The 23,589-nt window shown below is 43.5% G+C and overlaps 1 protein-coding gene across 6 annotated transcripts in view; it reads left to right on the top strand.

Annotated features, from left to right (window-relative positions):
- RTN4 (reticulon 4) overlaps positions 1 to 23,589 on the top strand; it is a 97,572-nt gene that overhangs the window by 29,804 nt on the left and 44,179 nt on the right. Inside the window, exon 3 of one of the 6 annotated variants that reach the window (XM_073628581.1) lies at positions 2,919 to 5,165. The exons of 4 other annotated variants lie outside the window; for them this stretch is intronic. In XM_073628581.1, coding sequence (XP_073484682.1) covers positions 2,919 to 5,165 — 2,247 coding nt within the window. Of the gene's footprint in view, positions 1 to 2,918; positions 5,166 to 15,301; positions 15,460 to 23,589 lie in introns of those variants that run through there. One more of the 6 variants, XM_073628586.1, reaches the window with a different exon arrangement.

Genomic DNA, 23,589 nt, shown 5'->3' with positions numbered 1-23,589 from the left:
ACGGGTTACCAGAAAGTTTACCCCTTCTGATGCAGGAGGAATGGGCACCTAATATACAGGACAAGGCCTGACACCCTAAAACATTAAGTTCCCTCTCATCAATACAAAAGGGTCAGGATTGCTATCTTTTCACCATATTGATGAGATGTAAATGCCCCATAATATGCCTAGGGATGATCTCTAGTCAAATACTGTAATACACAGATGAAATATTAATAAGGTAACTTGTTCACCTGCCAAATGATCTGCATTTTTGTCCATTCAGGCCTTTAGCACAGCCCTATCTTTACAGCATAGGAGGCCATATATGTTAGACTGTAAAGGGATACAGTGGACAGGGAAGGAGCAGCGGGAGACACATGAAGTCCTCTCTATGTTCCTTGTGATCACATTTTGTATGCTGCACACTTTGACTCCCCAGTGCAGCATCCTCCTTTTCTGTTGAGCGATGCTATACAGTAAATTGCAAGAGGCACATAAATTAAGCCAAATTCCGGCTCCTACCCTAGTTACATTTGAAAAAAAATACATATTTATTATTGCATACATAGCAATGTTAATGTATGACCTTTTTATCAGCCTTACCAGACCTCAGGCACATGTGAATATTGGTTTAGTCTTCAGCACTGCTTGTGCACTAACATTCAGTACATGTGCCAGCTGTTGAACATATTGGGTGACTCTAAAGTTGTCCCACCAAGCTCCATGTCCACATGTAACCCCTGTATATGGCAAAGGTGAAGGTAGGATTGGTGGCTTCTCATGACAAATGACAGTCAAAAGGTTTGTAAGGGCAGTCAGACGACTTCTTTAACAATAATACTTAACAGCAGATTTACAAACTAATGTGAATGAGAGGGCCTTGAATTGGATTCATGAGTAGTGGATAATGCTGCATCTGTCCAAACACCAGGCAAAGGGCCCCACATTGCTTTGACCCACTGGGTTGGCTATGACCTACTTAAAGAATTAGGATAAATTTTAGTTTTTATATTTTAAAAAAATTCCACAGAAGTACTTGCGTTTTTTTTTTTTTTTTTTTTTTTTTTTCCTCCCGAAAAAAATATTTGAAAAATTTTTTAATACACGTCTTTAGTAATTAGCACATAGGCTTTACAGAAGATGGCAAGAAAACCATTGAATTGTTAAAGCTGAAGTTTAGGTGTGATTTTTTTTTTTTTTTTTCTTGCTTTACTTTGCATATCTCATATCTGAGCAACTGTAAGCTGCAAATGGCTGATACTGCTACTACAGCTATAGCAGTAGTCTTTAGGAATACGGCTGCAATTCTGCATTGCAGCTGCAGGGGAGTGCTTGCTTGGCACTACCACCACAGAAAGCCTTTTTGTTTTTACCAATGAATACAGGACGTTCTGTGATTGGATGAGTTGAAGATTGTGACATCACCACTTCACCTGTTCACTTCTTCCATTCAGAAAATGTATTGTATTCATTGAAAAAAAAAATGGTGACAGTGTCACCCGTGTAACCCCCATGTGGTTACTATGCATTGTTGTGGCCGCAGGGTACTGGACCCAGACTGGTGCTTTCACTGCAGCAGCCAGAAGTGGGACTGGTTTGTGCCCGGGGTAAGGATGCAGAACAGTGCCCCCCCTTCCATGCTCCTCCTAATACATGCAGTGGAATGGGTGTACCACCCTGTACCCCTTCTCAGCCCACTTTAAACCAGCTGTCCGTGGATGCCATGGAGTGTCCTCTGCATGTTTTGGCCAATTGTTTGCTCTCTAGCATATAGAAGGTACGTGTGTGTGGTGTTTTTTTTTTTTTTTTTTTTTTTGTGTTTTTCTGTCCGTGGGCAACTGGAACATTGTGGCGTCAGTAGACATAAATCTGTGCCCTGCTAGCCTCCTGATTTAGGGATTGTGGGTGGTGAAGCGGCGCCCTCCCTGCTCCTTCTTGCCCACCCCTTGTCCTGACAGCAGTGACTTCTACAGTGATTTGCAGCTTACACAGGGATATGGCATGCATGCATTGGTCCAAGCGTGGACCAATGCTATTATGCAAAGAAAAAAAAAACTTCAGCCTTAACAAGTGTACAAGTAAATTAATGTATTGGTCATTTTGGTTCAGATGGTAGAAGTGGAATGAGAGCAGACGATACCTATCTTTGAATTGTGTTCTTTCTATTTCTGCGATGAATGTAAACACCCCAGTCCCCCCCCCCCCCCCCCCCCCCGCACCACAAAAATTGAGTTATCCTTCTAAGAGGTTTGCCTAGGTGTGCAATTAACGCACACATTTGAGGACCACACTTAGATCTCCTGGTACCCCAAATGATTCATGGAGAGTGCTGTCTTCTGGTCGGCGTTCTGCACATTTAATGCTGTCAGGTCCTCATAATCCACAAAGGAATGTGGAGGACAGGGGATTATCAATCAAATATAATACCGGTGCTTCAAAAAAAGGTTGCTTCCACTGGTGACTGGTAGAGTTTAAAAGGGGTTGTTAACCTTAATTGAAAGGAGCCCTATTTCGGAGCCTCCTATTTACCAGAAGGGACCAGTCAAATTCCAAGAGCCAAGTAGCCACTATATATGAAAAAACAGCTGGTAATTTCCACAAGCCCTTTCTTTGTTTATTGCTTCAATGCAATTTTTTTTCTGGTGGTTTAAAAGTGCCTACTACTGTCTTTCATTAGACTGAGTGAATTCTGATTTCTACAACCATTTACCCCTTCCCCCGCCTCCTCCGAACCCCCCCTTCCCTCTTATCTGCAATATGTCTTCTGTAGCTCTCCTGAAATGAGTCTGCTTCTCATTTTAAACCAGTAAACCCCTTTTTAAGCTGACTAAATTTCTTGCGTTGAGTGCTTGAGCTAACACTGTTCCCTGTTACTCTTCCTCAAGTAATCAGTTTTCTTTCTGCTTGTCCTCTTTCCTTTCTGTTGGTCGCTACAGATAATGTAATGGATTTGCAGCAGCCTTCTAGCACTGAGCCAGCTGGCAAAGAGGACCTTTCATCTCTGCTGTTTGAATCTACTACTACCCTTCCTTCTTTGTCTCCTCTGTCTGCTGATTACCCTAAAGAGCACACAGCCACTATCGCTTTCTCTGCTGACTCTACTACCCCAGAAGCTTTGCCAAGGTACTCTACAGAGACTGACTATTCTGAAGGAAAAGACTACAAATACACTTTTGGTCTAGGAGGTGTTGAAGATGTAATCTTTTCCGATAGAGGTTATGCAGTTGAACATCCCACGTCTCAGCTGGAGTCTGCATCTGTAGACCAAGCAAAACTGTACACCCAGTCCGCTAAAGAGATGTTTTCAGGAATGCTTCAGTCTGTTGGACCGCCTCACGAAGCATTTTCAGATCTCAAAGAAGCAGTCGATGAACACTATGCGGACTTCAAACCAATTGTTAGCACGGTGGGCTACGACTTTAAAGATATGGCTCTCGACTTTAAAAGCGATGTCAGTCATTTGAATTTTGAATCCATAAAGCCTGAAGGTAAATACATTGAAGAGAGGGACCTAGACCTATCTGATATATCTCCTGCATCTCCTGACGCTATATCCAATTCCTCCAGTTATGAAACGCTTGCTCCTTTACAAAAGGCCGCACCGTTGGCATATGGAGGAAATCCATTTACTGAAGTCAAATCTGAGAAGGGTGTGGATGGAACAGAAACTTGCCCAACATCCCATCTAGGTTCAAACGTTGCAACGGTTAATCCTTTCCTAGAGCGCATTGATAAAGAAGCAGAGTACATCACATCCAGCAATGAATCTGGAATTGTAGGTGCCCAGGCTTCCAGCAAAGCTGAAGGACTCACCCCTGATATTGTACAAGAAGCTTATGAAAGTGAGGTATATGACCTTGGCATACCAAAGCTTAATTACGAACCAAAAATTGATTTGGTTCAGACCACTGCGAAAGCATCACAAGAAATTACCCCTCCAACACAAAACTCATCCCTGTTCGAAGATTCAAACTCCGTCTCTTCACCAGTTCTTCCTGATATTGTCATGGAGGCACCATTGACATCGGCCTCACAGCCTGGCTTTTCCCCAGCAGGACATGGTGTGGTCAGTGAAGAGAAAATAAAGTTTGAATCCGAGAAACCTCCATCATATGAAGATGCCACTAATAAGGAAAGCTTGAAAGAGCAGGTAACCACTGTGGCACATGTTGAGCCAGTGAAAGGGGCACAAGCCGTAGAGGCTGAGGCACCATACATATCCATAGCATGCGACTTGATCAAGGAGACCATACCAGAAAAAGTTACCGATTTCTCAAAGGCCCTGAAAAGTGAGTTTGATTCCCAGTATACTGCACATTATGATGAAAGCTCTCCAGAGTCAGAGCCCAGTGAACCGTCATACAAGCATTGGAAGGCAGAAGTTATTTCAAAGGAAGAGGCCACCTCAATGGGCAACGTGAAGTCTCATGATGTATTTGAAAAGGATCAAGAAAGCGATCAGGAGGAAGTTGTGAATAAAGCTTATGTAGAGACCGGATCTGGCTTTTTTGAAACAAATTTGTTGGCCAAGGAACCAGTTACCCAATTATCTAGTCAGGAGAAACCTTTACAGATGGAAGCGTTTGGAAAAAAACTCTATTTTGAAGAGGTGCCTCCCTTCAAAGAGCCTGTGCACTTTGAAAAGACATCCAAAAAGGAACAAGAAAGTGATCAAAAGTGGCCCGAGGAAGTTGTGAATAAAGCTTATGCAGAGACTGCGTCTTACGGTTTTGATACAAATTTGTTGGCTAAGGAACCAGTTAAACCGCTATCTAGCCAGGAGAAACCTTTACAGATGGAAGCATTTGGAAAAGCTGTCTTCTCTGAAGGGGTGCCTCACACTACCGAGACCACGCACTTTGAAAAGCCATCCGCTGTTTCGTTTGTTCCGGAGTTTTCAAAACCTAGCAAGGAGGATCAAGTTGAAGTTAAAAAGCAGGATGATCTTGTCCTGAAAGATGAGCCTAAGAAAACAGAAGACTTGCATTCGCAGCAAAAAGCCAAAGAGAGTCCTCAAGCTCCTGATAAGTTAGTAGACTTTAGTAAAGGGAAGTCTGAGATTGAAGACACTATTTCAAAGCCTGCACCACCTACTAAGGGCGCAGATGTCATTTCATCAAGTACAGATAAAAAACAGCCCCCAGCTCCACCTGCGTTGGGTGCTTGCAGTTTCAAGACATCAGGTAACTGACTGTATAATTGCAGTACAAATGTCACATTTTACAATTTTTTTTTAGTATATTTAATTTGTGATTTAAAGTGGTGTTCCGGCCGAAATTATACTTTTTAAATAAAAATACCCCTATAATACACAAGCTTAATGTATTCTAGTAAAGTTAGTCTGTAAACTAAGGTCTGTTTTGTTAGTTTATAGCAGTAGTTTGTTATTTTATAACTTTACAGCAGGCCGTGACCATCTTAAGTGTGGGCATCTGAAGCCAGACTGTATTTCTTCCTGGATCTCATCCTTGCAGATCTCACACATGCTCAGTGCAGCACAAGCAGTGTAATAGGTTTCAGGTCAGGTTTCCATAGCAACGGCAGTTTCAGAGGAAGTTGCCGCCCCTTCCCAGAAGGCATTGCAAACAGGAAATGATGTGATGGGCCGCGGCCAGGGAGGAGGAAGTGAAAAATGAATACAGCAGATATACAGTAGGTGCTGAGAAAAAAAATAAAAAAAAAAACCAATTTGTTTACAGTGCACAGTTTAGTGAGGGATGCTGAAGAGTTGTAAAAGTGGGTGCAACTCCACTTTAAGCTGAGCTATCTTGCCAATGGTGATGTAGGTTATGGTTTTGTCTGTGAAAAGCTTGTGTGCACACCTGGATTAAGAAATGATGAACGTCTATAGCTGAGAAATGAACACCTAAAAGGATAAGGTCAGCCATAGACTGTTTGAATCTAGATTGGAACCCTGCGTTGGCAGGCTGAATGTACCAAGTTGATCGATCAACTTGGGTACAATCAGCCTGTCGGATTTACTTGTGATTATCGTCATTTGGCTAGAGCGTGGTCGTGTAGAGGGTTAAAGCGGTTCTTCACTGTAGAAACATTTTTTTTTTTTTTTTTTTTTTTTTTTTTTTTATAATATACAAATATTGTAGCTGCTGACTTAGTCCCAGTTCACACTGGTGCGATGCAGGAAACACTGCGATTCCATGCCAGTTCCCGCATTGCACCTGAATCACACACTGACCTCTGTGAACCGCTGGGGGTGTCGATGTAAAGTTAATGGCACCCCCAGATCGGGTCGCATTGTAAACTGTCAAATGGACCAAAAAAGGGTCCTGCCCAATTTTGGTGCGAATGTGAATTTTATCCATATAGTTTGTGTGACTGAATTTGCATCGCACAGCAATGCAGTGCGAGTCGCATGCAAGGTCTGTGATCGCACAGGTGTGAATCCAGTCAGAATAATGGTACACTTAACTGTCCAAGGATCCAGCACTGTCCTCACCGGAGCTGGCCCTTCAGCCACCTTCGGGTCCAGGCGCTGTCATGTTTACTGTGGGAAGCTGGATGTGACTGCTTGGAGCTCCACAGCCGGCTTCCCACTGCGGAAGCTGTACTGTGCTTTGTTAATGGTGCAACAGTTTTATGGGACCTGTGGGAGTTCCCAGAAGGCTGTGGGGGGGCAAGGAGGTGGGAGTTCCCAGAAGGCTGTGGGGGGGCAAGGAGGTGGGAGTTCCCAGAAGGCTGTGGGGGGGCAAGGAGGTGGGAGTTCCCAGAAGGCTGTGGGGGGGCAAGGAGGTGGGAGTTCCCAGAAGACTGTGGGGGGGCAAGGAGGTGGGAGTTCCCAGAAGGCTGGGGGGGGCAAGGAGGTGGGAGTTCCCAGAAGGCTGTGGGGGGCAAGGAGGTGGGAGTTCCCGGAAGGCTGGGGGCAAGGAGGTGGGAACGGGGACCTAACAAAACTAGGTACCCACTCTTCCCCCATCGCCGAAAAAAGTACCAAATATGGAGTGGGGGGGGTTACATAAAGCTAAACTTCCCCTTTTGGGTGAAGTTCTGCTTTGAAGTGCATTGGGCAGGTTTGTAATACTTCCTCTCTGATTTTGTACTTCTCTCCAGAACCCAAGAGTTCTTCACCATCCCCTCGTGTTTGACAGACAGAGCTTGCATTTTCAAATGGTTCTTTAGTTTCCTGTTCTATGTCTTCTATATCTGCCTTCTCTATTTCTAGCTATTCTAGGGTTGAGAACTCGCCTAAATTTGTTTTAAATAGGGCTGAATGTATTCCTCTGTGCACATAATATAACCGGAGATTAACATTTGTAGGTAGAGATTGTTGATCCAGGGAATGCCTGACTGCCATCAGGCGATGAGGAAGGAATTTATTACCCTATAGGAGACAATGGAAGGAAGAGGCAGGACTTTAAAAGTGGCAGTTGTACAAATCCATATAGCAACACCAGTTAAAACAAAATGTTTATTAGATCACATATAAAACGAGGTTAAAACATTGAATACAAAACTTCAACATCCATTATGGAAAGAGAACACTACTTTTTTTGTAAGTTACATTGCTGTTTCCAAGCTTTTACTTCAACGTGTTTCGCCGTAAGGCTTCTTCAGGAAACGGCGTGGTATAGTAGCTACTAAACAAACAAAAAAAATGTCAAGAAATATACATAAACCTAATTGAATATACATATATGGGTATCAAACAGTTTTTTTTTCTAACTGTATAGCAAGGATAAAGATGAATCCCACCATCCAGATACAAGTTCCCAAGGAAAAGGAATTCCCACCTCAACCTGTAATGGGGTAATGAAGCCAATAAAAGCAGATTTTAAAGGTAAGGAGTCTTTTTCGTGACATATCTTTTTGTTTTAGTAGCTACTAATACCATGTTGTCTCCTGAAGAAGCCTTATTGCGAAACATGTCTTAATAAAAGCATGGAAACAGCAATGTAACTTACAAAAAGTAGTGGATTTTGAGGTTTTGTATTCAATGTTTTTACCTCCTTTTTCTGTGATCTAATAAACCATTTTGTTCACTGATGTTGCTATATGGATTTGTACAGCTGGCACTTTTTAAAGTCTGGTATCTTCCTTCCATGTGTACAGGGCCAGTCAAACAGTAGCATGAGGGACCACCAAAGCAGGGAGGACTGGTGGATTCTAGGGCCACAAACGGTGCAATGGATTTAGAAGAGTGACGCCAGAGATGGGCAGGCCACAACATGTTTCGGGGGCACTACCCCCTTTGTCAAGCAAGACGTCACTCGTTCATCTGTGGCTTTGTTTGCGGCCATAGACACCACCGGTCCTCCCTCCCATGGCGATCTTTTGGCAAACTAGTGTACTTTGTTAAATAAAGTGTTGCTTTGATCCTAATAGCCCCAGAGCCAGGGTGGATAAAAATCAAAAAATTTTTTTTTTTTTTTTCTATTGGATTTATTTCTTATGGAGTAAAGCTAGTTTTCTGTTAGATACATTAATAGTTTTATTTCAGCATGAAATGGAGCTTAGTTATGCAGCTTGAGGCTGTATATATTCTGCAATATTTACATTTTTGGTAAACTCATTCAATGAATCCAAGCTGAGAACCTACACTGGCAATGTTATTTTAACTAAATAAAATTAATTTGAGTAATTCTCCAACTATGTGTGATCTTAACCTATTAACCTAAAATCGTTTTCTGATATCGCTGTTTTACTAACCTGAAGGCTTATTCTAAATAGGAAACCTTCATTTTGTTTGCAAGTATTTAAAGATTCCAACTACCTACAAGAATAAGTCCTTACGTTTTTAAGAGCACCTGTCATTTCAGACCCATCATGGCAGCACCTGTTAGCGGGCATCCACTCACCCGCTGCCGCCACGAACCCCACCTTGTTGTGTCACTGCCACTTCACCAGCCATCCCATAATGTGAATGGGACTCAGTGAGTCAACAGCGGGTCAGAGATGACAGTTGCTCTTTAAAAATTATGATTTAAATTGAGTTGATGTAAATCGAGCCTTTTTTACTACCCTGTTTCCCCGAAAATAAGACCTAGCGTGATTGTCGGTGAGGGCTGCAATATAAGCCCTACCCCCCAAATAAGCCCTAGTTAAAGTCCTTGTAGGTCTTATTTTCAGGGTAGGGCTTATTTGGGGGGTAGGGCTTATGTTGCAGCCCTCACCGACAATCACTTTAGGTCTTATTTTCGGGGAAACAGGGTAGTGATTTCCATCAAATCCATCCCTGCCTTTTTATGATCCTTTTTCATGCATCCATGAGTGGATCCTCCCCGGGTCCCATCCCAGAAGCTGCAGGGGAATTGTTTTGAATCTGTACACCCCTCGCTGCCTTCCTGGGTTACCTAGTCTTATATGGACTATGGTGGACATTCGCTCCTTTTTTTTTTTTTTTGAGCGCTGTGTAAGTGGTATTTGCCTGCAGTGTATTCCTCTTTCATATTGTATAGATTTACCTTGGCCTGTCTCCATTGTTGTAGCTTTTTAATGGGGGATTCTGCCCAACTTGGCTCAAGCTGGAGAACTTTTTAGGTTGAAGTTGACTTTCAGTGTTGAAGAGCAGAGAGGATCCAGCTTTACACATTCGATATTTTTAGGGACTTTTGTGACTGTGATAACTAACATGAGAAAGGGATACAATACAAGAAGCTGTTGAATATGGTATAGTGCGGATTGCCATGCCCAGTGTAGAGGGCTGTGCCCTTGTGTCTTCTATTTTCAGCCGGGTCCCCGGGGAGGACAGTTTCCCTTGCAGTAAGCCCAAGTTGCTCCTCTGACTGGCTCTATAAACAAGGTCCTTTGTTTTGTTGTCAGGGAGCCCGATGTGAAGTCACTCTGTCTGTCTTTTCTAATGATGAATGTTAAAGCGCTGCTCTGAGAAGTGCTTTCTGGGGTGTCCTTTGTCACATGTTATCGTCCGCACTCGCTCTCTATTCATGTAGCGTGTCAGAATTATATTGCTGCAGCAAGGACAAGCAAATTATATGTTCATATTTCAAATTCTGACGTTTTTTACAATTTGTTATGCATGATTTTGCTTTATATAAAGCACATTCCAAAGTCATTGGGTTTTCCAGCTAGAATCATTACATGTCATGCACTGTGTTACTTTGACAATTGCGCAGTCATGCAACACTGTACATAAATGAAATGTATGTCATTTTCTGCCCTCAAATAGAGCTTTCTTTTGGTGGTATTTGATCACCTCTGCGGTTTTTATTCTTTGCGCTTTAAACAAAAAAATGCGACAGTTAAAAAAAAAAAAAAAAAAAATTTCTTCTTAAATTTAGACCAATATCTATTCTATGTATTTTTGGTAAAAAAGAAGCTCAATAAGCGTAATATTTTATTTATAGACGCTATAACTTTTGCGCAAACTAAACTGTGTGTGTAATAAATCTAAATATATATATATATATATTTTATTTTGTAATATAGTATATATGTATGTTTGTGTTCAACTTCAACAGATAAAATATTCTTTTTACTTTTGTAACCTATTTAAGTTTTTTTTTTTTTTTTTTGTTTTTTTATTTCATGTTGTTGAAAGTAAATAAACTCCTGAACCTCAGCATGTGCACCTTGAGCCCGATCACCATCCCTATACTGCCATCTGCTGTCTATCATAAGGAACTGTTTTTTCTTTTTTTTTTTTTTTTTTTTTGTTTCTAACTTTTCAAGATGGATTTTAAAATTTTCTTTTAAAGCATACCTCTGACAAATTCAGGGCTGCAAAAATCATCCGCTTCCAGTAGGATTTCTTGATTCGGAGAAGTGTTACTTATTGCCTAAAAACAAACCCGTCGTAAGATAAATTCGGGGGCTGCCAGTGCTGACCACATCCAAAAAAATGCAAGTAGCTTTCTGTTATGGTTACTCTCTGGTTTCTGTACTGTTAGTAATGGATTTGGAATGCAGTAGGTGTAAAGTCAAAAGCTAGAAGTTCTTTACCAAGGTCAGTGTAATATTAAAATTCTGAGACTCCATTGAGGTCCAGAACATGGATACACTGTGCCCTCTTGTGGTTTCTCCATGGGATTACACTAGATTACCAAAAGTATTGGGACACCTGCTTTTCCGCACACACAAACTTTAAACACTTCAGCCCTTGAAGGTTTACCCCCCTTTATGACCAGGCCATTTTTTTCCGGCACTGCATTACTTTACCTGACAGTTGTGCGGCGCTGTACCCAAATAAAATTGATGTTCGCGTTTTTTTTTGTTTTTTTTTTTGTGCTATATACAAAAAAGCGACAATTTTGAAAACTTTCTGCTATAAAACCTACCCAATAAAAAAAATTTAAACGAATTTCTTCATCAATTTAGACCAATATATATTCTGCTACATATTTTTAGTAAAAAAAAATCCCAATAAGCGTATTGCTTGGTTTGCACAAAAGTTATAGCGTCTACAAACTATGGGATATTGTTATGGCATTTTTTATTTTACTAGTAATGGCGATTAGTGTAATTTAGAGGGACTGCGACCATTGTGGCAAACAAATCGGACACTTGACACTTTTTTTTTTTTTTTTTTTTTTTTTTTTTTTTTTTTTGGGGGGGGGACCAGTGACCTTATTACAGTGATCAGTGCTTAAAAATATGCACTGTTACTGTACTAGGGACACTAGCAGGGAAGGGGTTAACATCAGGGGCAATCAAAGGGTTATGTGTGTCCCTAGGAGGTGCTTGCTAACTGTGTGGGGGATGGACAGACTGAACATGGAGATCTGTGTTCTTGGCAGGAACAGAAGATCTGTGTTCTCCCGTCAGAATGGCGATCTGCCTTGTTTACATAGGCAGATCGCCTTTCTGCCTCTCTGGGGAATGATCATGGGTGGCCAATGGACTTCGGGTCCACCGGACCTGCTTAGTTGGCTCCCCCTCTGTCTAATGGCGCCCCTAGTATCTGTTGTACGAAATGACGTACAGGTATGTGATTTTGTGCAATAAAACCACCCTTCTATAGTATATATGTGGTAGGCAGTCCTTAAGTGGTTAATGGTATCCCAGTCTTAGTCCGTAGGGTTCAAAGTTGAGTTGGCCCACTATTTGCAGATATAACAGTTTCCTTACATTGGTGATCAGTGAGAAGAATGTTCCTTACATTGGTGGTCAGTGAGAAGAATGTTCCTTACATTGGTGATCAGTGAGAAGAATGTTCCTTACATTGGTGATCAGTGAGAAGAATGCTCCTTACATTGGTGATCAGTGAGAAGAATGCTCCTTACATTGGTGATCAGTGGGAAGAATGTTCCTTACATTGGTGATCAGTGAGAAGAATGCTCCTTACATTGGTGATCAGTGAGAAGAATGCTCCTTACATTGGTGATCAGTGGGAAGAATGTTCCTTACATTGGTGATCAGTGAGAAGAATGCTCCTTACATTGGTGATCAGTGAGAAGAATGCTCCTTACATTGGTGATCAGTGGGAAGAATGCTCCTTACATTGGTGGTCAGTGAGAAGAATGATCCTTACATTGGTGGTCAGTGGGAAGAATGTTCCTTACATTGGTGGTCAGTGGGAAGAATGCTCCTTACATTGGTGATCAGTGGGAAGAATGTTCCTTACATTGGTGATCAGTGAGAAGAATGTTCCTTACATTGGTGGTCAGTGAGAAGAATGTTCCTTACATTGGTGATCAGTGAGAAGAATGTTCCTTACATTGGTGGTCAGTGAGAAGAATGTTCCTTACATTGGTGATCAGTGAGAAGAATGTTCCTTACATTGGTGATCAGTGAGAAGAATGTTCCTTACATTGGTGATCAGTGGGAAGAATGTTCCTTACATTGGTGATCAGTGGGAAGAATGTTCCTTACATTGGTGATCAGTGGGAAGAATGCTCCTTACATTGGTGATCAGTGGGAAGAATGCTCCTTACATTGGTGATCAGTGGGAAGAACGCTCCTCACATTGGTGGGAAGAATGTCACCTTCTCTTTCCACCCCTTATAGATAGCTGAGAAGGATAAGTGACGACCAACACTAGTCTTGAGAGGCAGACATTTCTCATGGAACCCTGGGAAGGAAGAAGGGGCGGATATCCCACCTCTTGCCCTACTTGTATATGGTTGCCTGAACTCCCCAATACTTGTTTCATGTGGGCCCCTTTCAGAGGGATAACAAGATGGTGGTTAGCGTGCAGTTGCGGTTTCCTCCTTGAGCCTCCTAAATAGGCAGATGTAGTGTTATACATGGTTCAAATAGGCACCAACAGTTTGTGCAGCACGCTACAAAATAAGGGGATATGGTTCTGTTACATTGCAATTCAATACAAGGCTTGCAATACATTGCAATGCTTAACAAATTTTGTTGCAGATTCCTACCTTTCGTTGCTCCTGTAGAAAAAGCTGTTTGGTTAAGTCAATGTGCAAAATAAGTCTGAATGGGAGTGACTGATTAATCAGCCATGACAGTGGTTTGGGGCTCTTCTCACCGCACTCACTGTCACATTTTGAGCGTGACAGCTTGGAAGCGGTCCATATCTGAGGTACGGGCTGAAAGCTGTAAGGCTTGTCTGCAGGATCCTGACATTGCGCCTACTGATCGATCACCCCGATCCACTGATCATGGGTGCGATTGTTTTACAGGTTCCCGTGGGAAAAATAATAAATGCACGTTTTTGCAGGAAAGACAAAACAAAAACGTGCATTTATTTTAGGCAGTGGATGCCTAAAATTTAATTTTTAGTACAGACTTCTGGGAAATTTCATGAGCCAATCATACAAACCGGAAATTGCATTTCTTGGGAAGTTCCGTGCACCAGCTGTTTACAGAACGCCTCCAGGTTGCCATATTGCACTTTACAGCACTGCAGAATGAATATATATATATTTTATATTTATTTTCTAGCCATGAAATTTACATTGACATGTACCCGTTCCCACTCACCGCCTAGGTGATCCAAGCGGAAGTTTTCCTCACCCCCCCCCCCCCCCCCCTCCCCGCAGTCTTCTAGGACACATAACCGGTCCCAGAGGACATTGGGATGATTCACAGCTGAACTCTGCGTGTGAAGCCGAAAGTCGCACAGCCGGCTGCCCACAGTTAGGATGGACCAGGCCAGTAATTCCGGAGGCTAGTGAAGAACTAGCCTGGGTGAGGACGGTGCTGGCTTGTGGGACAGGTAAGTGTCCTTTTATGAAAACAGCTAGAGGGTTTGTAGCTGCAGACTTTATATTTATTTTTTTTTCAGACTGGACAACCGCTTTATTGCATTTGATACCTTTTTAGTGTGCAGCTCACCCCGTTGCCCACCCGAATACTTACCCAAGCCCCATCTTGATCCAGCAATGTGCACATGAGCAGCGGCTCTCCTGGGTCTCTCTCTCTGTCCCCATTGGCTTGCGCTGCAGCAGGAGCCATTGAGCCAATGAGGATGGGATCGAGCCACTCTGTGTGAATGGACAATGTCCATTCCCAGGAGTGCAGCTTGGGAGGCTTTGTTATTGGGGGCACTTGACAGAGGAGAGGAGCCTGGGCCACTGGAAGGAGACCCAAAAAGATTGGGGCTGCTCTGTGCAAAACATTACACAGGGCATTAAAGAGGAGGTCCGCCCACCCCTGCAAAAATTAAAAGCCAGCAGCTACACATACTGCAGCTGCTGACTTTTTATAATAGGACACTTACCTGTCCCGGAGTCCAGCGATGGCACCACAGCTGATGTTTCCATTGCCGGTAAGGGAACCCCGTAGTGAAGCGTTATGTCTTCACACCGGGATCCTACTGCGCTTGTGCGAGGCATTGCGATGCTCTCCTACTGGCCCAGCGCCGGGGAAGGAGGAGGAAACCGAGCTGCTGATGTCATTTTCTACGGCCCGTCTCCCGGAAGTGGGGCAGGTGTCCGTCGTCTCTCCCCCCCCCCCCCCCCCCCCCAATGTGGCACCGGAGCGGGAGGAGGCAAGTGAGCGGAAGCTCCACTTTTGGGTGGAACTCCGCTTTAAGTATAACGTGTGGGGTTTTTTTTGTTTGTTTTTTTCTTCTTTTATCCCTTTCCTCCTTTCCTTTTTAAGAATCACTTTAACTTCTGACGTGTATGGCGTATATATGGCCATTTTTGCATTGACATAATGTTACACCCTAAATGCAGGTATAACGTGGTGCAAAAGGTGGAGTTTACTTTTTTTTTTCTTCCTTTTTGCACATTTTCCTGTCTGTACGTTTTTTAAATAATGCAGACTGAATAGCAGTCGACTTTTGTTCCTTGAGAAATCTGCTGCTTTCCTGTAGCCTCAGCAGCTTAGTGAGGGTTTTCCATCACCCAGGGTTGCAGCAGACTTAAGTAATAAGATTTGATCAGCAGCCTGTTGCTTGCACGCCCATGTGGCAGTCAGGTGACCCTTGAGCAGTGGAGCAGAGGGTGGACCGTCTGCTAGCCAGTCCATAGTTCACAGCCGAGGCTCGCAGGCATCAGCACTGCTGAGAGGGGTATGCTGCATTTCTGATCCTGCCAGAAAGGAGGTCACATCACCGCTCAGAGATGGCATGTCAGCTGGGGAACTGGAAGCAAACTGGTATATTTTCCTTTATCTTCCACTCTTTTTTTTTTTTTTTTTTTTTTTTTTTTTTTTTACATGATGCAGGAGAGCACAGCAACTTCATGGCACAGCAGCCACCCCTAATGAAGGGTTTAGCCTAATGTGTTAATCAGCTTCTGTGCTGAGCATTGTAGATGCTTTTAGTTCCCTGGTAACCAACATAATGCCGGTTGTTGTTGTATTTGCAGGGAGCCGAGTGTTGTGGCTCTGCTTGAATATTGACGATGTCTTTTGGACAGATTTAGGATTGTGTATGATAAATTGGTGGTTTAGTGACCGGGATTGTTGCAGGGGGTTAAATCTTTGTTTAGCAGAGCGAACCATGAGAATGCAAGATTTTTGATAAACGGAGGGTGGTTCATTGGCACGTAGGAGGGGAGCAGGAAATGATCCAGGGTAGCGGGTTTCTTACTGGCATCGCTCCCCCTGATTACTTGGCAGAGACGGGGGCTGTCATGTGGTCATTTTTGTTCTGAGATTTGAAGAGATATTTTCTTGGTTACAATGAGGCACTCTCTAAAACTGTAATCTATTGTGCTTAGTACAGCGATCCATCATTTCATATCTCTTGTTTGGGGTTTTTTTGCAAATCTTTTTTTAATGTTTGTGTAGGCCCCATAGATATTAGAGGGTGATGTAGGAATTCCTGCTGGCAGCCGGGTCCCGTGGACGGCCATGTTGTGCAATCGTTCTTGATGAGCCCATGGAGGGGGGTACACCACCAGTGCCAGTATGTATAGCTTCTTTCCACATTCAGGTCTCTGCTGACAGTATGTGGTTGTGCCTCCTCGTATTCCTGAAAACGGGCAGATTGGAAGACTTGATCCTAATGATGGCCACCGTTTTTTAAAGGCTAAGTCCACCTTTCTTACCATGTTACATGCCAAACCCATTTACAGTGTAATCATGGAACCAAGCCACTCCCACTGTACTTGTAGACCATTCACGCTTTCTGTAGTCCTGTAATGGAAAGCTCCGTGCCTTCGTTCGGATCTGCGACTGCATAAAGCATTGTAAAAGGTAAAAGTGGTATTAAAGGTTCAGCTTTTAAAAAAAAATAAAAAACGAATATGTTATACTTGCCTGCTCTGTGCAGTGGTTTTGCACAGAGCAGCCCCGATCTTCCTCCTCTTCTCGGGGTCCCCCTTCAGCGCTCTTGGCGCCTCCTCCTTGACCAGTGCCGCCAGTAGTAAGCTGCTTGCTATGGAGACGCTGGTGTATGCTCGCTTCCAAGCCCTGCTCTATGCGTCCATAACACATGGCCACGGATTGGCCCCCCGCTCTCTCCTCATTGGCTTACTGGGGCTGTGATTGATCGGAGTGGGAGTCTAGGGACAGCCGAGGCTCTTGTGCACATCGCTGGATTGAGAGGGGGCTCAGATGAGTCTTATGGGGGGGGCTGTGGGAGGATGCTGCACACAGGGGTTTTTTTTTTTTTTTTTTACCTTCACGCATAGAATGCATGAAGGTAAAAAAAACCTTCAGCCTTTACAAACACTTTAAGCTGGGAACACACTATGGTGTTTGTTTATTTTTTGTTCAACCAGCAGGCTGAACGAAAACTCAAGATTCCTGTATCCACACAAGCGGATGTGGATGCAGTGATCTTCCCTGCTGTGCTATGGTATTCTGGCAGCCAGGACTTTATTCCCCCTTTGCTGAACTGGCCGAATTTTGATGTGTGTACCCAGCTTTAGGCCCCGTACACACCACCCGTTCGCTCAGGACAATCCGATTGTTGGTACAGTGATCTCCCTTGCCTTCTGACAGGGGGACGCCCTCCCGCCAGAACACTCCGGTCAGCGCTCTCAGCCATTTTCCAAAAGCGCTGATCGGAAGTCGGTCGGCAGACCCTTTTTTTTTTTTTTTTTTTTTTTTTGTCATAAGTTTTCGACAGACCAGCTGCCACACGCACAATATGTCAGCTGGTTTCTATTAAACTGGCCGATGCCAGCCAACATTCGGCCCGTGTGTACTAGACAGCCTTTTGCACACAGACGCAAGAAATTTTATAGATGTTTTATACTCGGGATCTTGCTGAGTAAGGCCACATTCACACTTGGCGATTTGGAATCGCTGAGATTCTGCCCGCCATTCCAAAGCGCATGGCAGTGGCTGCAAAATGCAGAACGCATGTTTGGGTGCCAATCATTCAAAGTTCCCGCTACCCGAGATGTGAATGGTGCCTAAAATGCTCAATAAAGACCTTGCGGCTCTGTACCCATCATTGTATTACTCATCTTTGTTCCATAGACAACAATGCACCAATGTTCATATTAGTAAAGGAAAATTGCTTCTTTTTTTTTTTTTTTTCTCCTGTGTGCAAGAGGCCTTAAAGCGGTAGTAAAGGCATAATGTGCATCGCATACTAGCGCATTATGAAATGCTTACCTTAGAGCGAAGCCTTCCAGTGGGGCGCTGTCACCGCTGGCAGGGCTTCTATCTTCTTCACCCAGTCTTCCTTCTGGGTTTACATTCTTCGGCCCACAAGGACATCACTCCTGCGCACATGCGGGACGTCCTGGCCATGGCACAGACCTCCTGAAGGGACGGCACGGATATGTTGTCCCTTTTAGAGTGCATTTGTCGGTAATGTCATCGGCTGCATGCATCGTGAATACCCTTTTTAAACGGTGCAAGTTTAGGAGATATTTGTTGTATCTACAGGTAAGCCTTATTATAGGCCTTATTATAGGCTTACCTGTAGGTACAAGTTACTACCACTTTAAGGCCATAAGGCAGGATTTCTCATCAGGGTTCCATGGACCCCCTTGGGTTACTCCAGAGTCTGCTAGGGGTTCCCCGAGCAATTTCTGCCTCTCAGATAAGTTCCCACTGACACCAGTAATCTTTTGAACTACTTGTAAAGGGGTAATTCTTCCTACTGGCCATCACACTAATGTATCATAAGATATGATCATTTTTATCGGGTTCCCAGAGACCAGAACGTTATTTCAAGGCTTTCTCTGTGTTTGAGAGAGGCTGCCGTAAGGTGTTGGTATGTGGCTGAACCTTTTCTATGCAGGCATGATGAGCAGATCTGTTTTGATTGCATCATCACCTCTGGGCCGCCACAACATGACCTTTGTTATTGACTTGGCCAATATTTAGATACAGGCACGCAAGGGACGGGCATAGTTCTTTTTCTTTGGGTGGGGGGGATAAATCAGACCTGTAAGGCTTAATGTACACGGGACGTTTTTATTTAACCTCTCCTGAATGATGTAACTTGACAGCTGGTAACCGACGTTTTAATAACGTTCGTTGTGCCACAATTTACTAGCCACGTTCGCGTCTAGAAGTGTTTTTGACATTGCAAATAGTCAAATCTTGTTCCATTAAAAAACGCCTATAAACGAAACGCGACTAAACGCGAGTTACTGCGTTTACAAGCGGGTACAGGCATGTGGCGTTTTCAGATGCTTCTAAACATCTGTCCTGAACGCTTTTATTTTTTTGGCTTTAGAAAAAATGCTTCTAAACTCAACTGCCTAGAAAGACTATAAACACGACCCCGTTTACATGTACTGATGAGATAACATGGAGGAGAGTTCAGGGGCAGCTGGACAAAATGCCCAATTGCTCCTAATACCGTGTACACACGGGCGGACTTTTCGACCGGACTGGTCTGACGGAACAAATCCGTCGGACAATCCAATCATGTGTGGACTCCATCGGACCTTCAGCGGTCTTTTTCTGTCGAAAATCAAATGGACTTTAGATTTGGAACATGTTTCAAATCTTTCTGCCGGAACCAGTTCCTATCGAGAAATCCGCTCGTCTGTATGCTAGTCCGACGGACGAAAACCGATCGCTAGGGCAGCTATTGGCTATGAACTTCCTTATTTTAGTCCGGTCGTACGTCATCGCGTACGAATCCATCGGACTTTGGTGTGATCGTGTGTAGGCAATTCCGTTCGTTAGAGAATCCATCAGAAGTCCGTCGGACCTTTGATACTGAAAAGTCCGTCCGTGTGTACACGGCATAAAGGTCCGTTTACCAGCAGCAGTGTACATGAGGCCTTAGAAAATCTGCGTTTTAGTAGCACACATTCTGTAGGCAGCAGAATTTAGGGGATATGGGATACTTGGGAGGAAATGGTCTTTAAGCCCCATGCACCCTTTGTGTATGGAGCCATCTGTAGTTGGATGTGAGGTTCCCTGTGATTAGCTGTAAACTGGAAGCCCCATTGAAAACAATGAGGCTGACCGCTCCCAGAGATATTGTGACCTCTTGCATATAATCATTCATGATGGACATCTGTGTTCAGAACTGACCATTCACAGGTAATCGCTGCATGAATATTTTAGATGCAAGTGGATGCAAAAAGCTGCTTGAGCTGTCGGCCTCCTTTTTCTCAATGGGGCTACCTGCCCTGAGCTAATTGCAAGGATGGATGTACCAGCAGACCCCTCATCACTGTGACAGCAGACAGGGGTTCCTCTCTCACAGCCGCTGTCACATGCACCGAGATCTGTGGCAGACAGACTTGTAGTTTCAGGCTGGGTTCACACTTGTGCGATCAGACATCGCATGCAATGTCTGTGCGATGCCAATTCAGCCATGAAACTTGCTGAAATCTGATCGCATGGATGTTCACACCTATACAATCCAATTCCTGCACCATTTGACAGTTCACACTGCAAACCGATCTGGGGGTGTCATTAAATTTACATTGACACCCCCCCAGCGGTTCGCAGATGTCGGTGTGAACCAGTGTGTGTGTGTGATTCAGGTGCAATGCAGGAATCTGCACTGAGTTTCAGGGTTTCCTGCATATCACACCAGTGTGAACCAAAACTTTTGTGGACTGTCAGCATGCTGATCAGCGCACTCGTAGTTCATTCACACTTCTACAGCTCTGAAACTGACAGCCCATAAAAAGGTACAAGCAACAGAGCTGTAGGCAGTGTGCAGGAGCCTGACATTGCACCCTTTGCACTGATCTGGTGCAGTGCTTTAGCATGCTTCTGTGCAAAAAATAAATGCACTTTACTTTTTATGGAAAAAAAACAAAAAAAACTTTTAAGGCTGTGTTCACACACATGCGGCGGCGGTTTCACTGCGGCAGTCTATTTTGTTTAGTTTCTTTTAACTGGTTCAGGTGCAAATTTTTACCTGAACTTGCATTTGAACTGGACCCAAAAACGCACAGGACCCTTTTTAAAATCGCACTTCGGCCATGTTATGTGATTTGGATGCGGTTAAGAACACATCCGATTCGCATATATCTGAACCGAGCCTAAGTTTGCCATACATGGATTGCGATGCTGCTGGGTCATCCTGGCCAAATTTTGATCCATGTATGGCCTAGCTGTGGCTGTACACAAGTCGATCTATTGATCAACCTGCGTACAAGCAGCCTGTTGGGTTTTATAGCGAACAATCAGTGCCACCAGCTATAGCTGGTAACACTGATCAATAGTATTCTGCCGGCAGGCAAGACTTCGTGGGAAGGATTTCACCATCCACATTGAATGTGTGGCTGGGGGAATCGGCTCGCTTTTTTTTTATTTATTTATTTTTTTTATTTAATTTTTATTCAGCCTGCTGATTGAATGGGGGAGAAAAAAAGAAAAAATGGATGACGTTTCAGCTAAATGTGTGGGCTGTGTGGTGTGTGGTGTTGTTTTTTTTTTTTTTTTTTTTTTTTTTTTTAACAGCTCAATAAATATAGGGAATAATAGTTAAAATACCATTCAAAGTCCACATGCATGAATATAGTTGTGACCCCAGATTCAGATAATATAAACTTTTAGGGTTTACCGAGCTGATTAGTCATTCATTATGACAACTTGCTATTCTTTACTACAAGGCGAAGGTCAACTCTTTTATTGGGTGTTCTAGTTGCTCTGGCTTCACTGATAATCTTATCAAGTCATCTAGAGCTGAATAGCATTGCGGATTGTCATTACGCCAATCCCCTAGGGCGAGCCATTTTTTATCTTTTTTTTTTTTTTTTTTTCCAACCAGTTGAATAAAAGAAAACGACTCTCTTCCCACATCCACATATTCGAGGTGGGTGGGCGTAACCCCTCCCACTGCGTTGTAGTCTGACAATGGGGAGGTCTTCGCGCCATCAGAATACACTCCTCAGCACCGCCAGCTATAGCCAGCAACACTGATAAAAATTTTCCAACAGGCTGGTTGTACACGATGGATTAACTTGTGTACAGCCAGCCTGCCCCATAATGGATTGAAAATCGGCCAGTCCAGGTTGAACTGGCCAAATTTTGATCCGTGTGGCTGGCTTAAAGTAGACCCAATGTCATCCTTTCTAAACTACTGCCATAGGGGTTATCTATAAGGATATACATGTCTCCTGCATGTATCTTTACCTGTCAAATGTCTCCCCTCTGTCTGTTCTGAGACCCGAAAAACTGCAGATTCTGTGGGCGGGTCTGTTGTCTGGAGCTCGGTGGGTGGAGTCGTGATGTCAGTAGACTCCCCGCCCACCTCTACACTCCCCTTGTCAATATGCATTTTCTCCTGTGTATTTCTTACACTGAACTTCTGCTATGATCTCTAACATCCAGTGAAAAGACAGGAAAGTAATCACATGACTTCAGCATGCCCAATCATGCTGAGGTGTGGAACAGCCAATCCTCGCAGAGCTGCTGAAAAAAGGAGTGGGGGTGGGAATTAAAAAATAATGCATGTCTTAGGCTAGTGCACGAGATGTAAATCACCTGTCACTCACTGCAAGGGGGAGGATTTGACAAAGTTTTTCTCTGTTTGTCAAGTTTTATCTCACTGAACAATAAAAGAGGATTGCTCAGAGCTGGATTAACTTTGTGGCAAGACTGGGCTCAAATGATAGGAAATCTTATACTCTACAGTATGACCTCAAAAAAAAAAAAAAAAAAAAATTCGGGTTTACATCCACTTTAAAACCCACTTAACCTCCGGAAGGTTTTACCCCCATGATGACCAGGGCATTTTTTTGCTATTCAGCACTGCGCTACTTTAACTGGCAGTTGCGCAATCATGCAATGCTGTACCCAGATTACATTTATATCATTTTTTCCCCCACATAAATAGAACATTCTTTTGGTGGTTTTTGATCACCTCTGGGTTTATTGTATAAACGAGGACTGAAAATTTTGCAAAAAAAAAAAAAAACCCATATTTTCTACTTTGTTATAAAACATTTCCAATAAAAATTTAATTTCTTCATAATTTTAGGCCAAAATGTATTCCGCTACATGTCTTTAGTAACAAAAATAACCCCAATAGGTGTATATGAATTGGTTTGTGCGAAAGCTCTAGCGTATACAAACGTGTGTACTGGAATTTACACAGCTATAGGGTGGCGAGCAATCTGGAGCTAACACATTATCTGGGAGGGTCACTAACAGACACCGACATTGCTAGGGACATTGAATAGTGATCAGTGATAATACTGTAAACTGGCTTGGAAGGGGTTAACCTCTAGGGGCAATAAGGGGTTAACTCTATGTCTAAACACTGTTCTATGTGTTTGAAAACACAGAACTGTGTGTGATTGGACACAGCCAATCAGCAGGTTTTAGCCAATATCATTGGCTGAAACCTGATGCCAAACTCGTGCTGCATCCAATCACAGCACAGGTCGGCAGGAGATGTGTGCCCCAAACCTGGAAGAAGGCCGCCACGTACATGCAAGTGATTGTGCCTGAACCTGCCGCCCGCCTGCAGTATATTTTACTGTGAGCAGTCATCAGGTGGTTAAGAGGGCATTATAATACAGACTAAACATTTACATGTCTAAATACGTTTTTTTTTTTTTTTAACTTTTCTTTTATTGTGGCTGACATGTGACATCACAGCCTCACCAGTCCCTCTTTCACTGTGTCCGCCCCTTCTAAATGGACACAACCCCTGCTACAGTTAAAGGCCCCCCCATCTATGTCTTGGTCACAGGCAGCAGACTGGCATGTGGCTGGAATTAGGTAACAGGGGGGGGGGGGGGGGGGGGATGGGGTGTGTCTGTGTGACATTAAGCGACTTCCCAAGCTGTGTGCGCTGCATTCCTTAACCTGATTCAGTTTTGACAGTGGCTCCCAGCTGAAGACTCGCTGTCAAAACTGAAGCTGGCTCTGCAAAGCAGCACACAGACAGGGAAG

The sequence above is a fragment of the Aquarana catesbeiana genome, linkage group LG04, assembly GCF_042186555.1.
Source record: "Aquarana catesbeiana isolate 2022-GZ linkage group LG04, ASM4218655v1, whole genome shotgun sequence".
NCBI lineage: Eukaryota > Metazoa > Chordata > Amphibia > Anura > Ranidae > Aquarana > Aquarana catesbeiana.
Note: the sequence above shows the minus strand (reverse complement) of the source record. Positions and strands in the feature narration are given on the sequence as shown.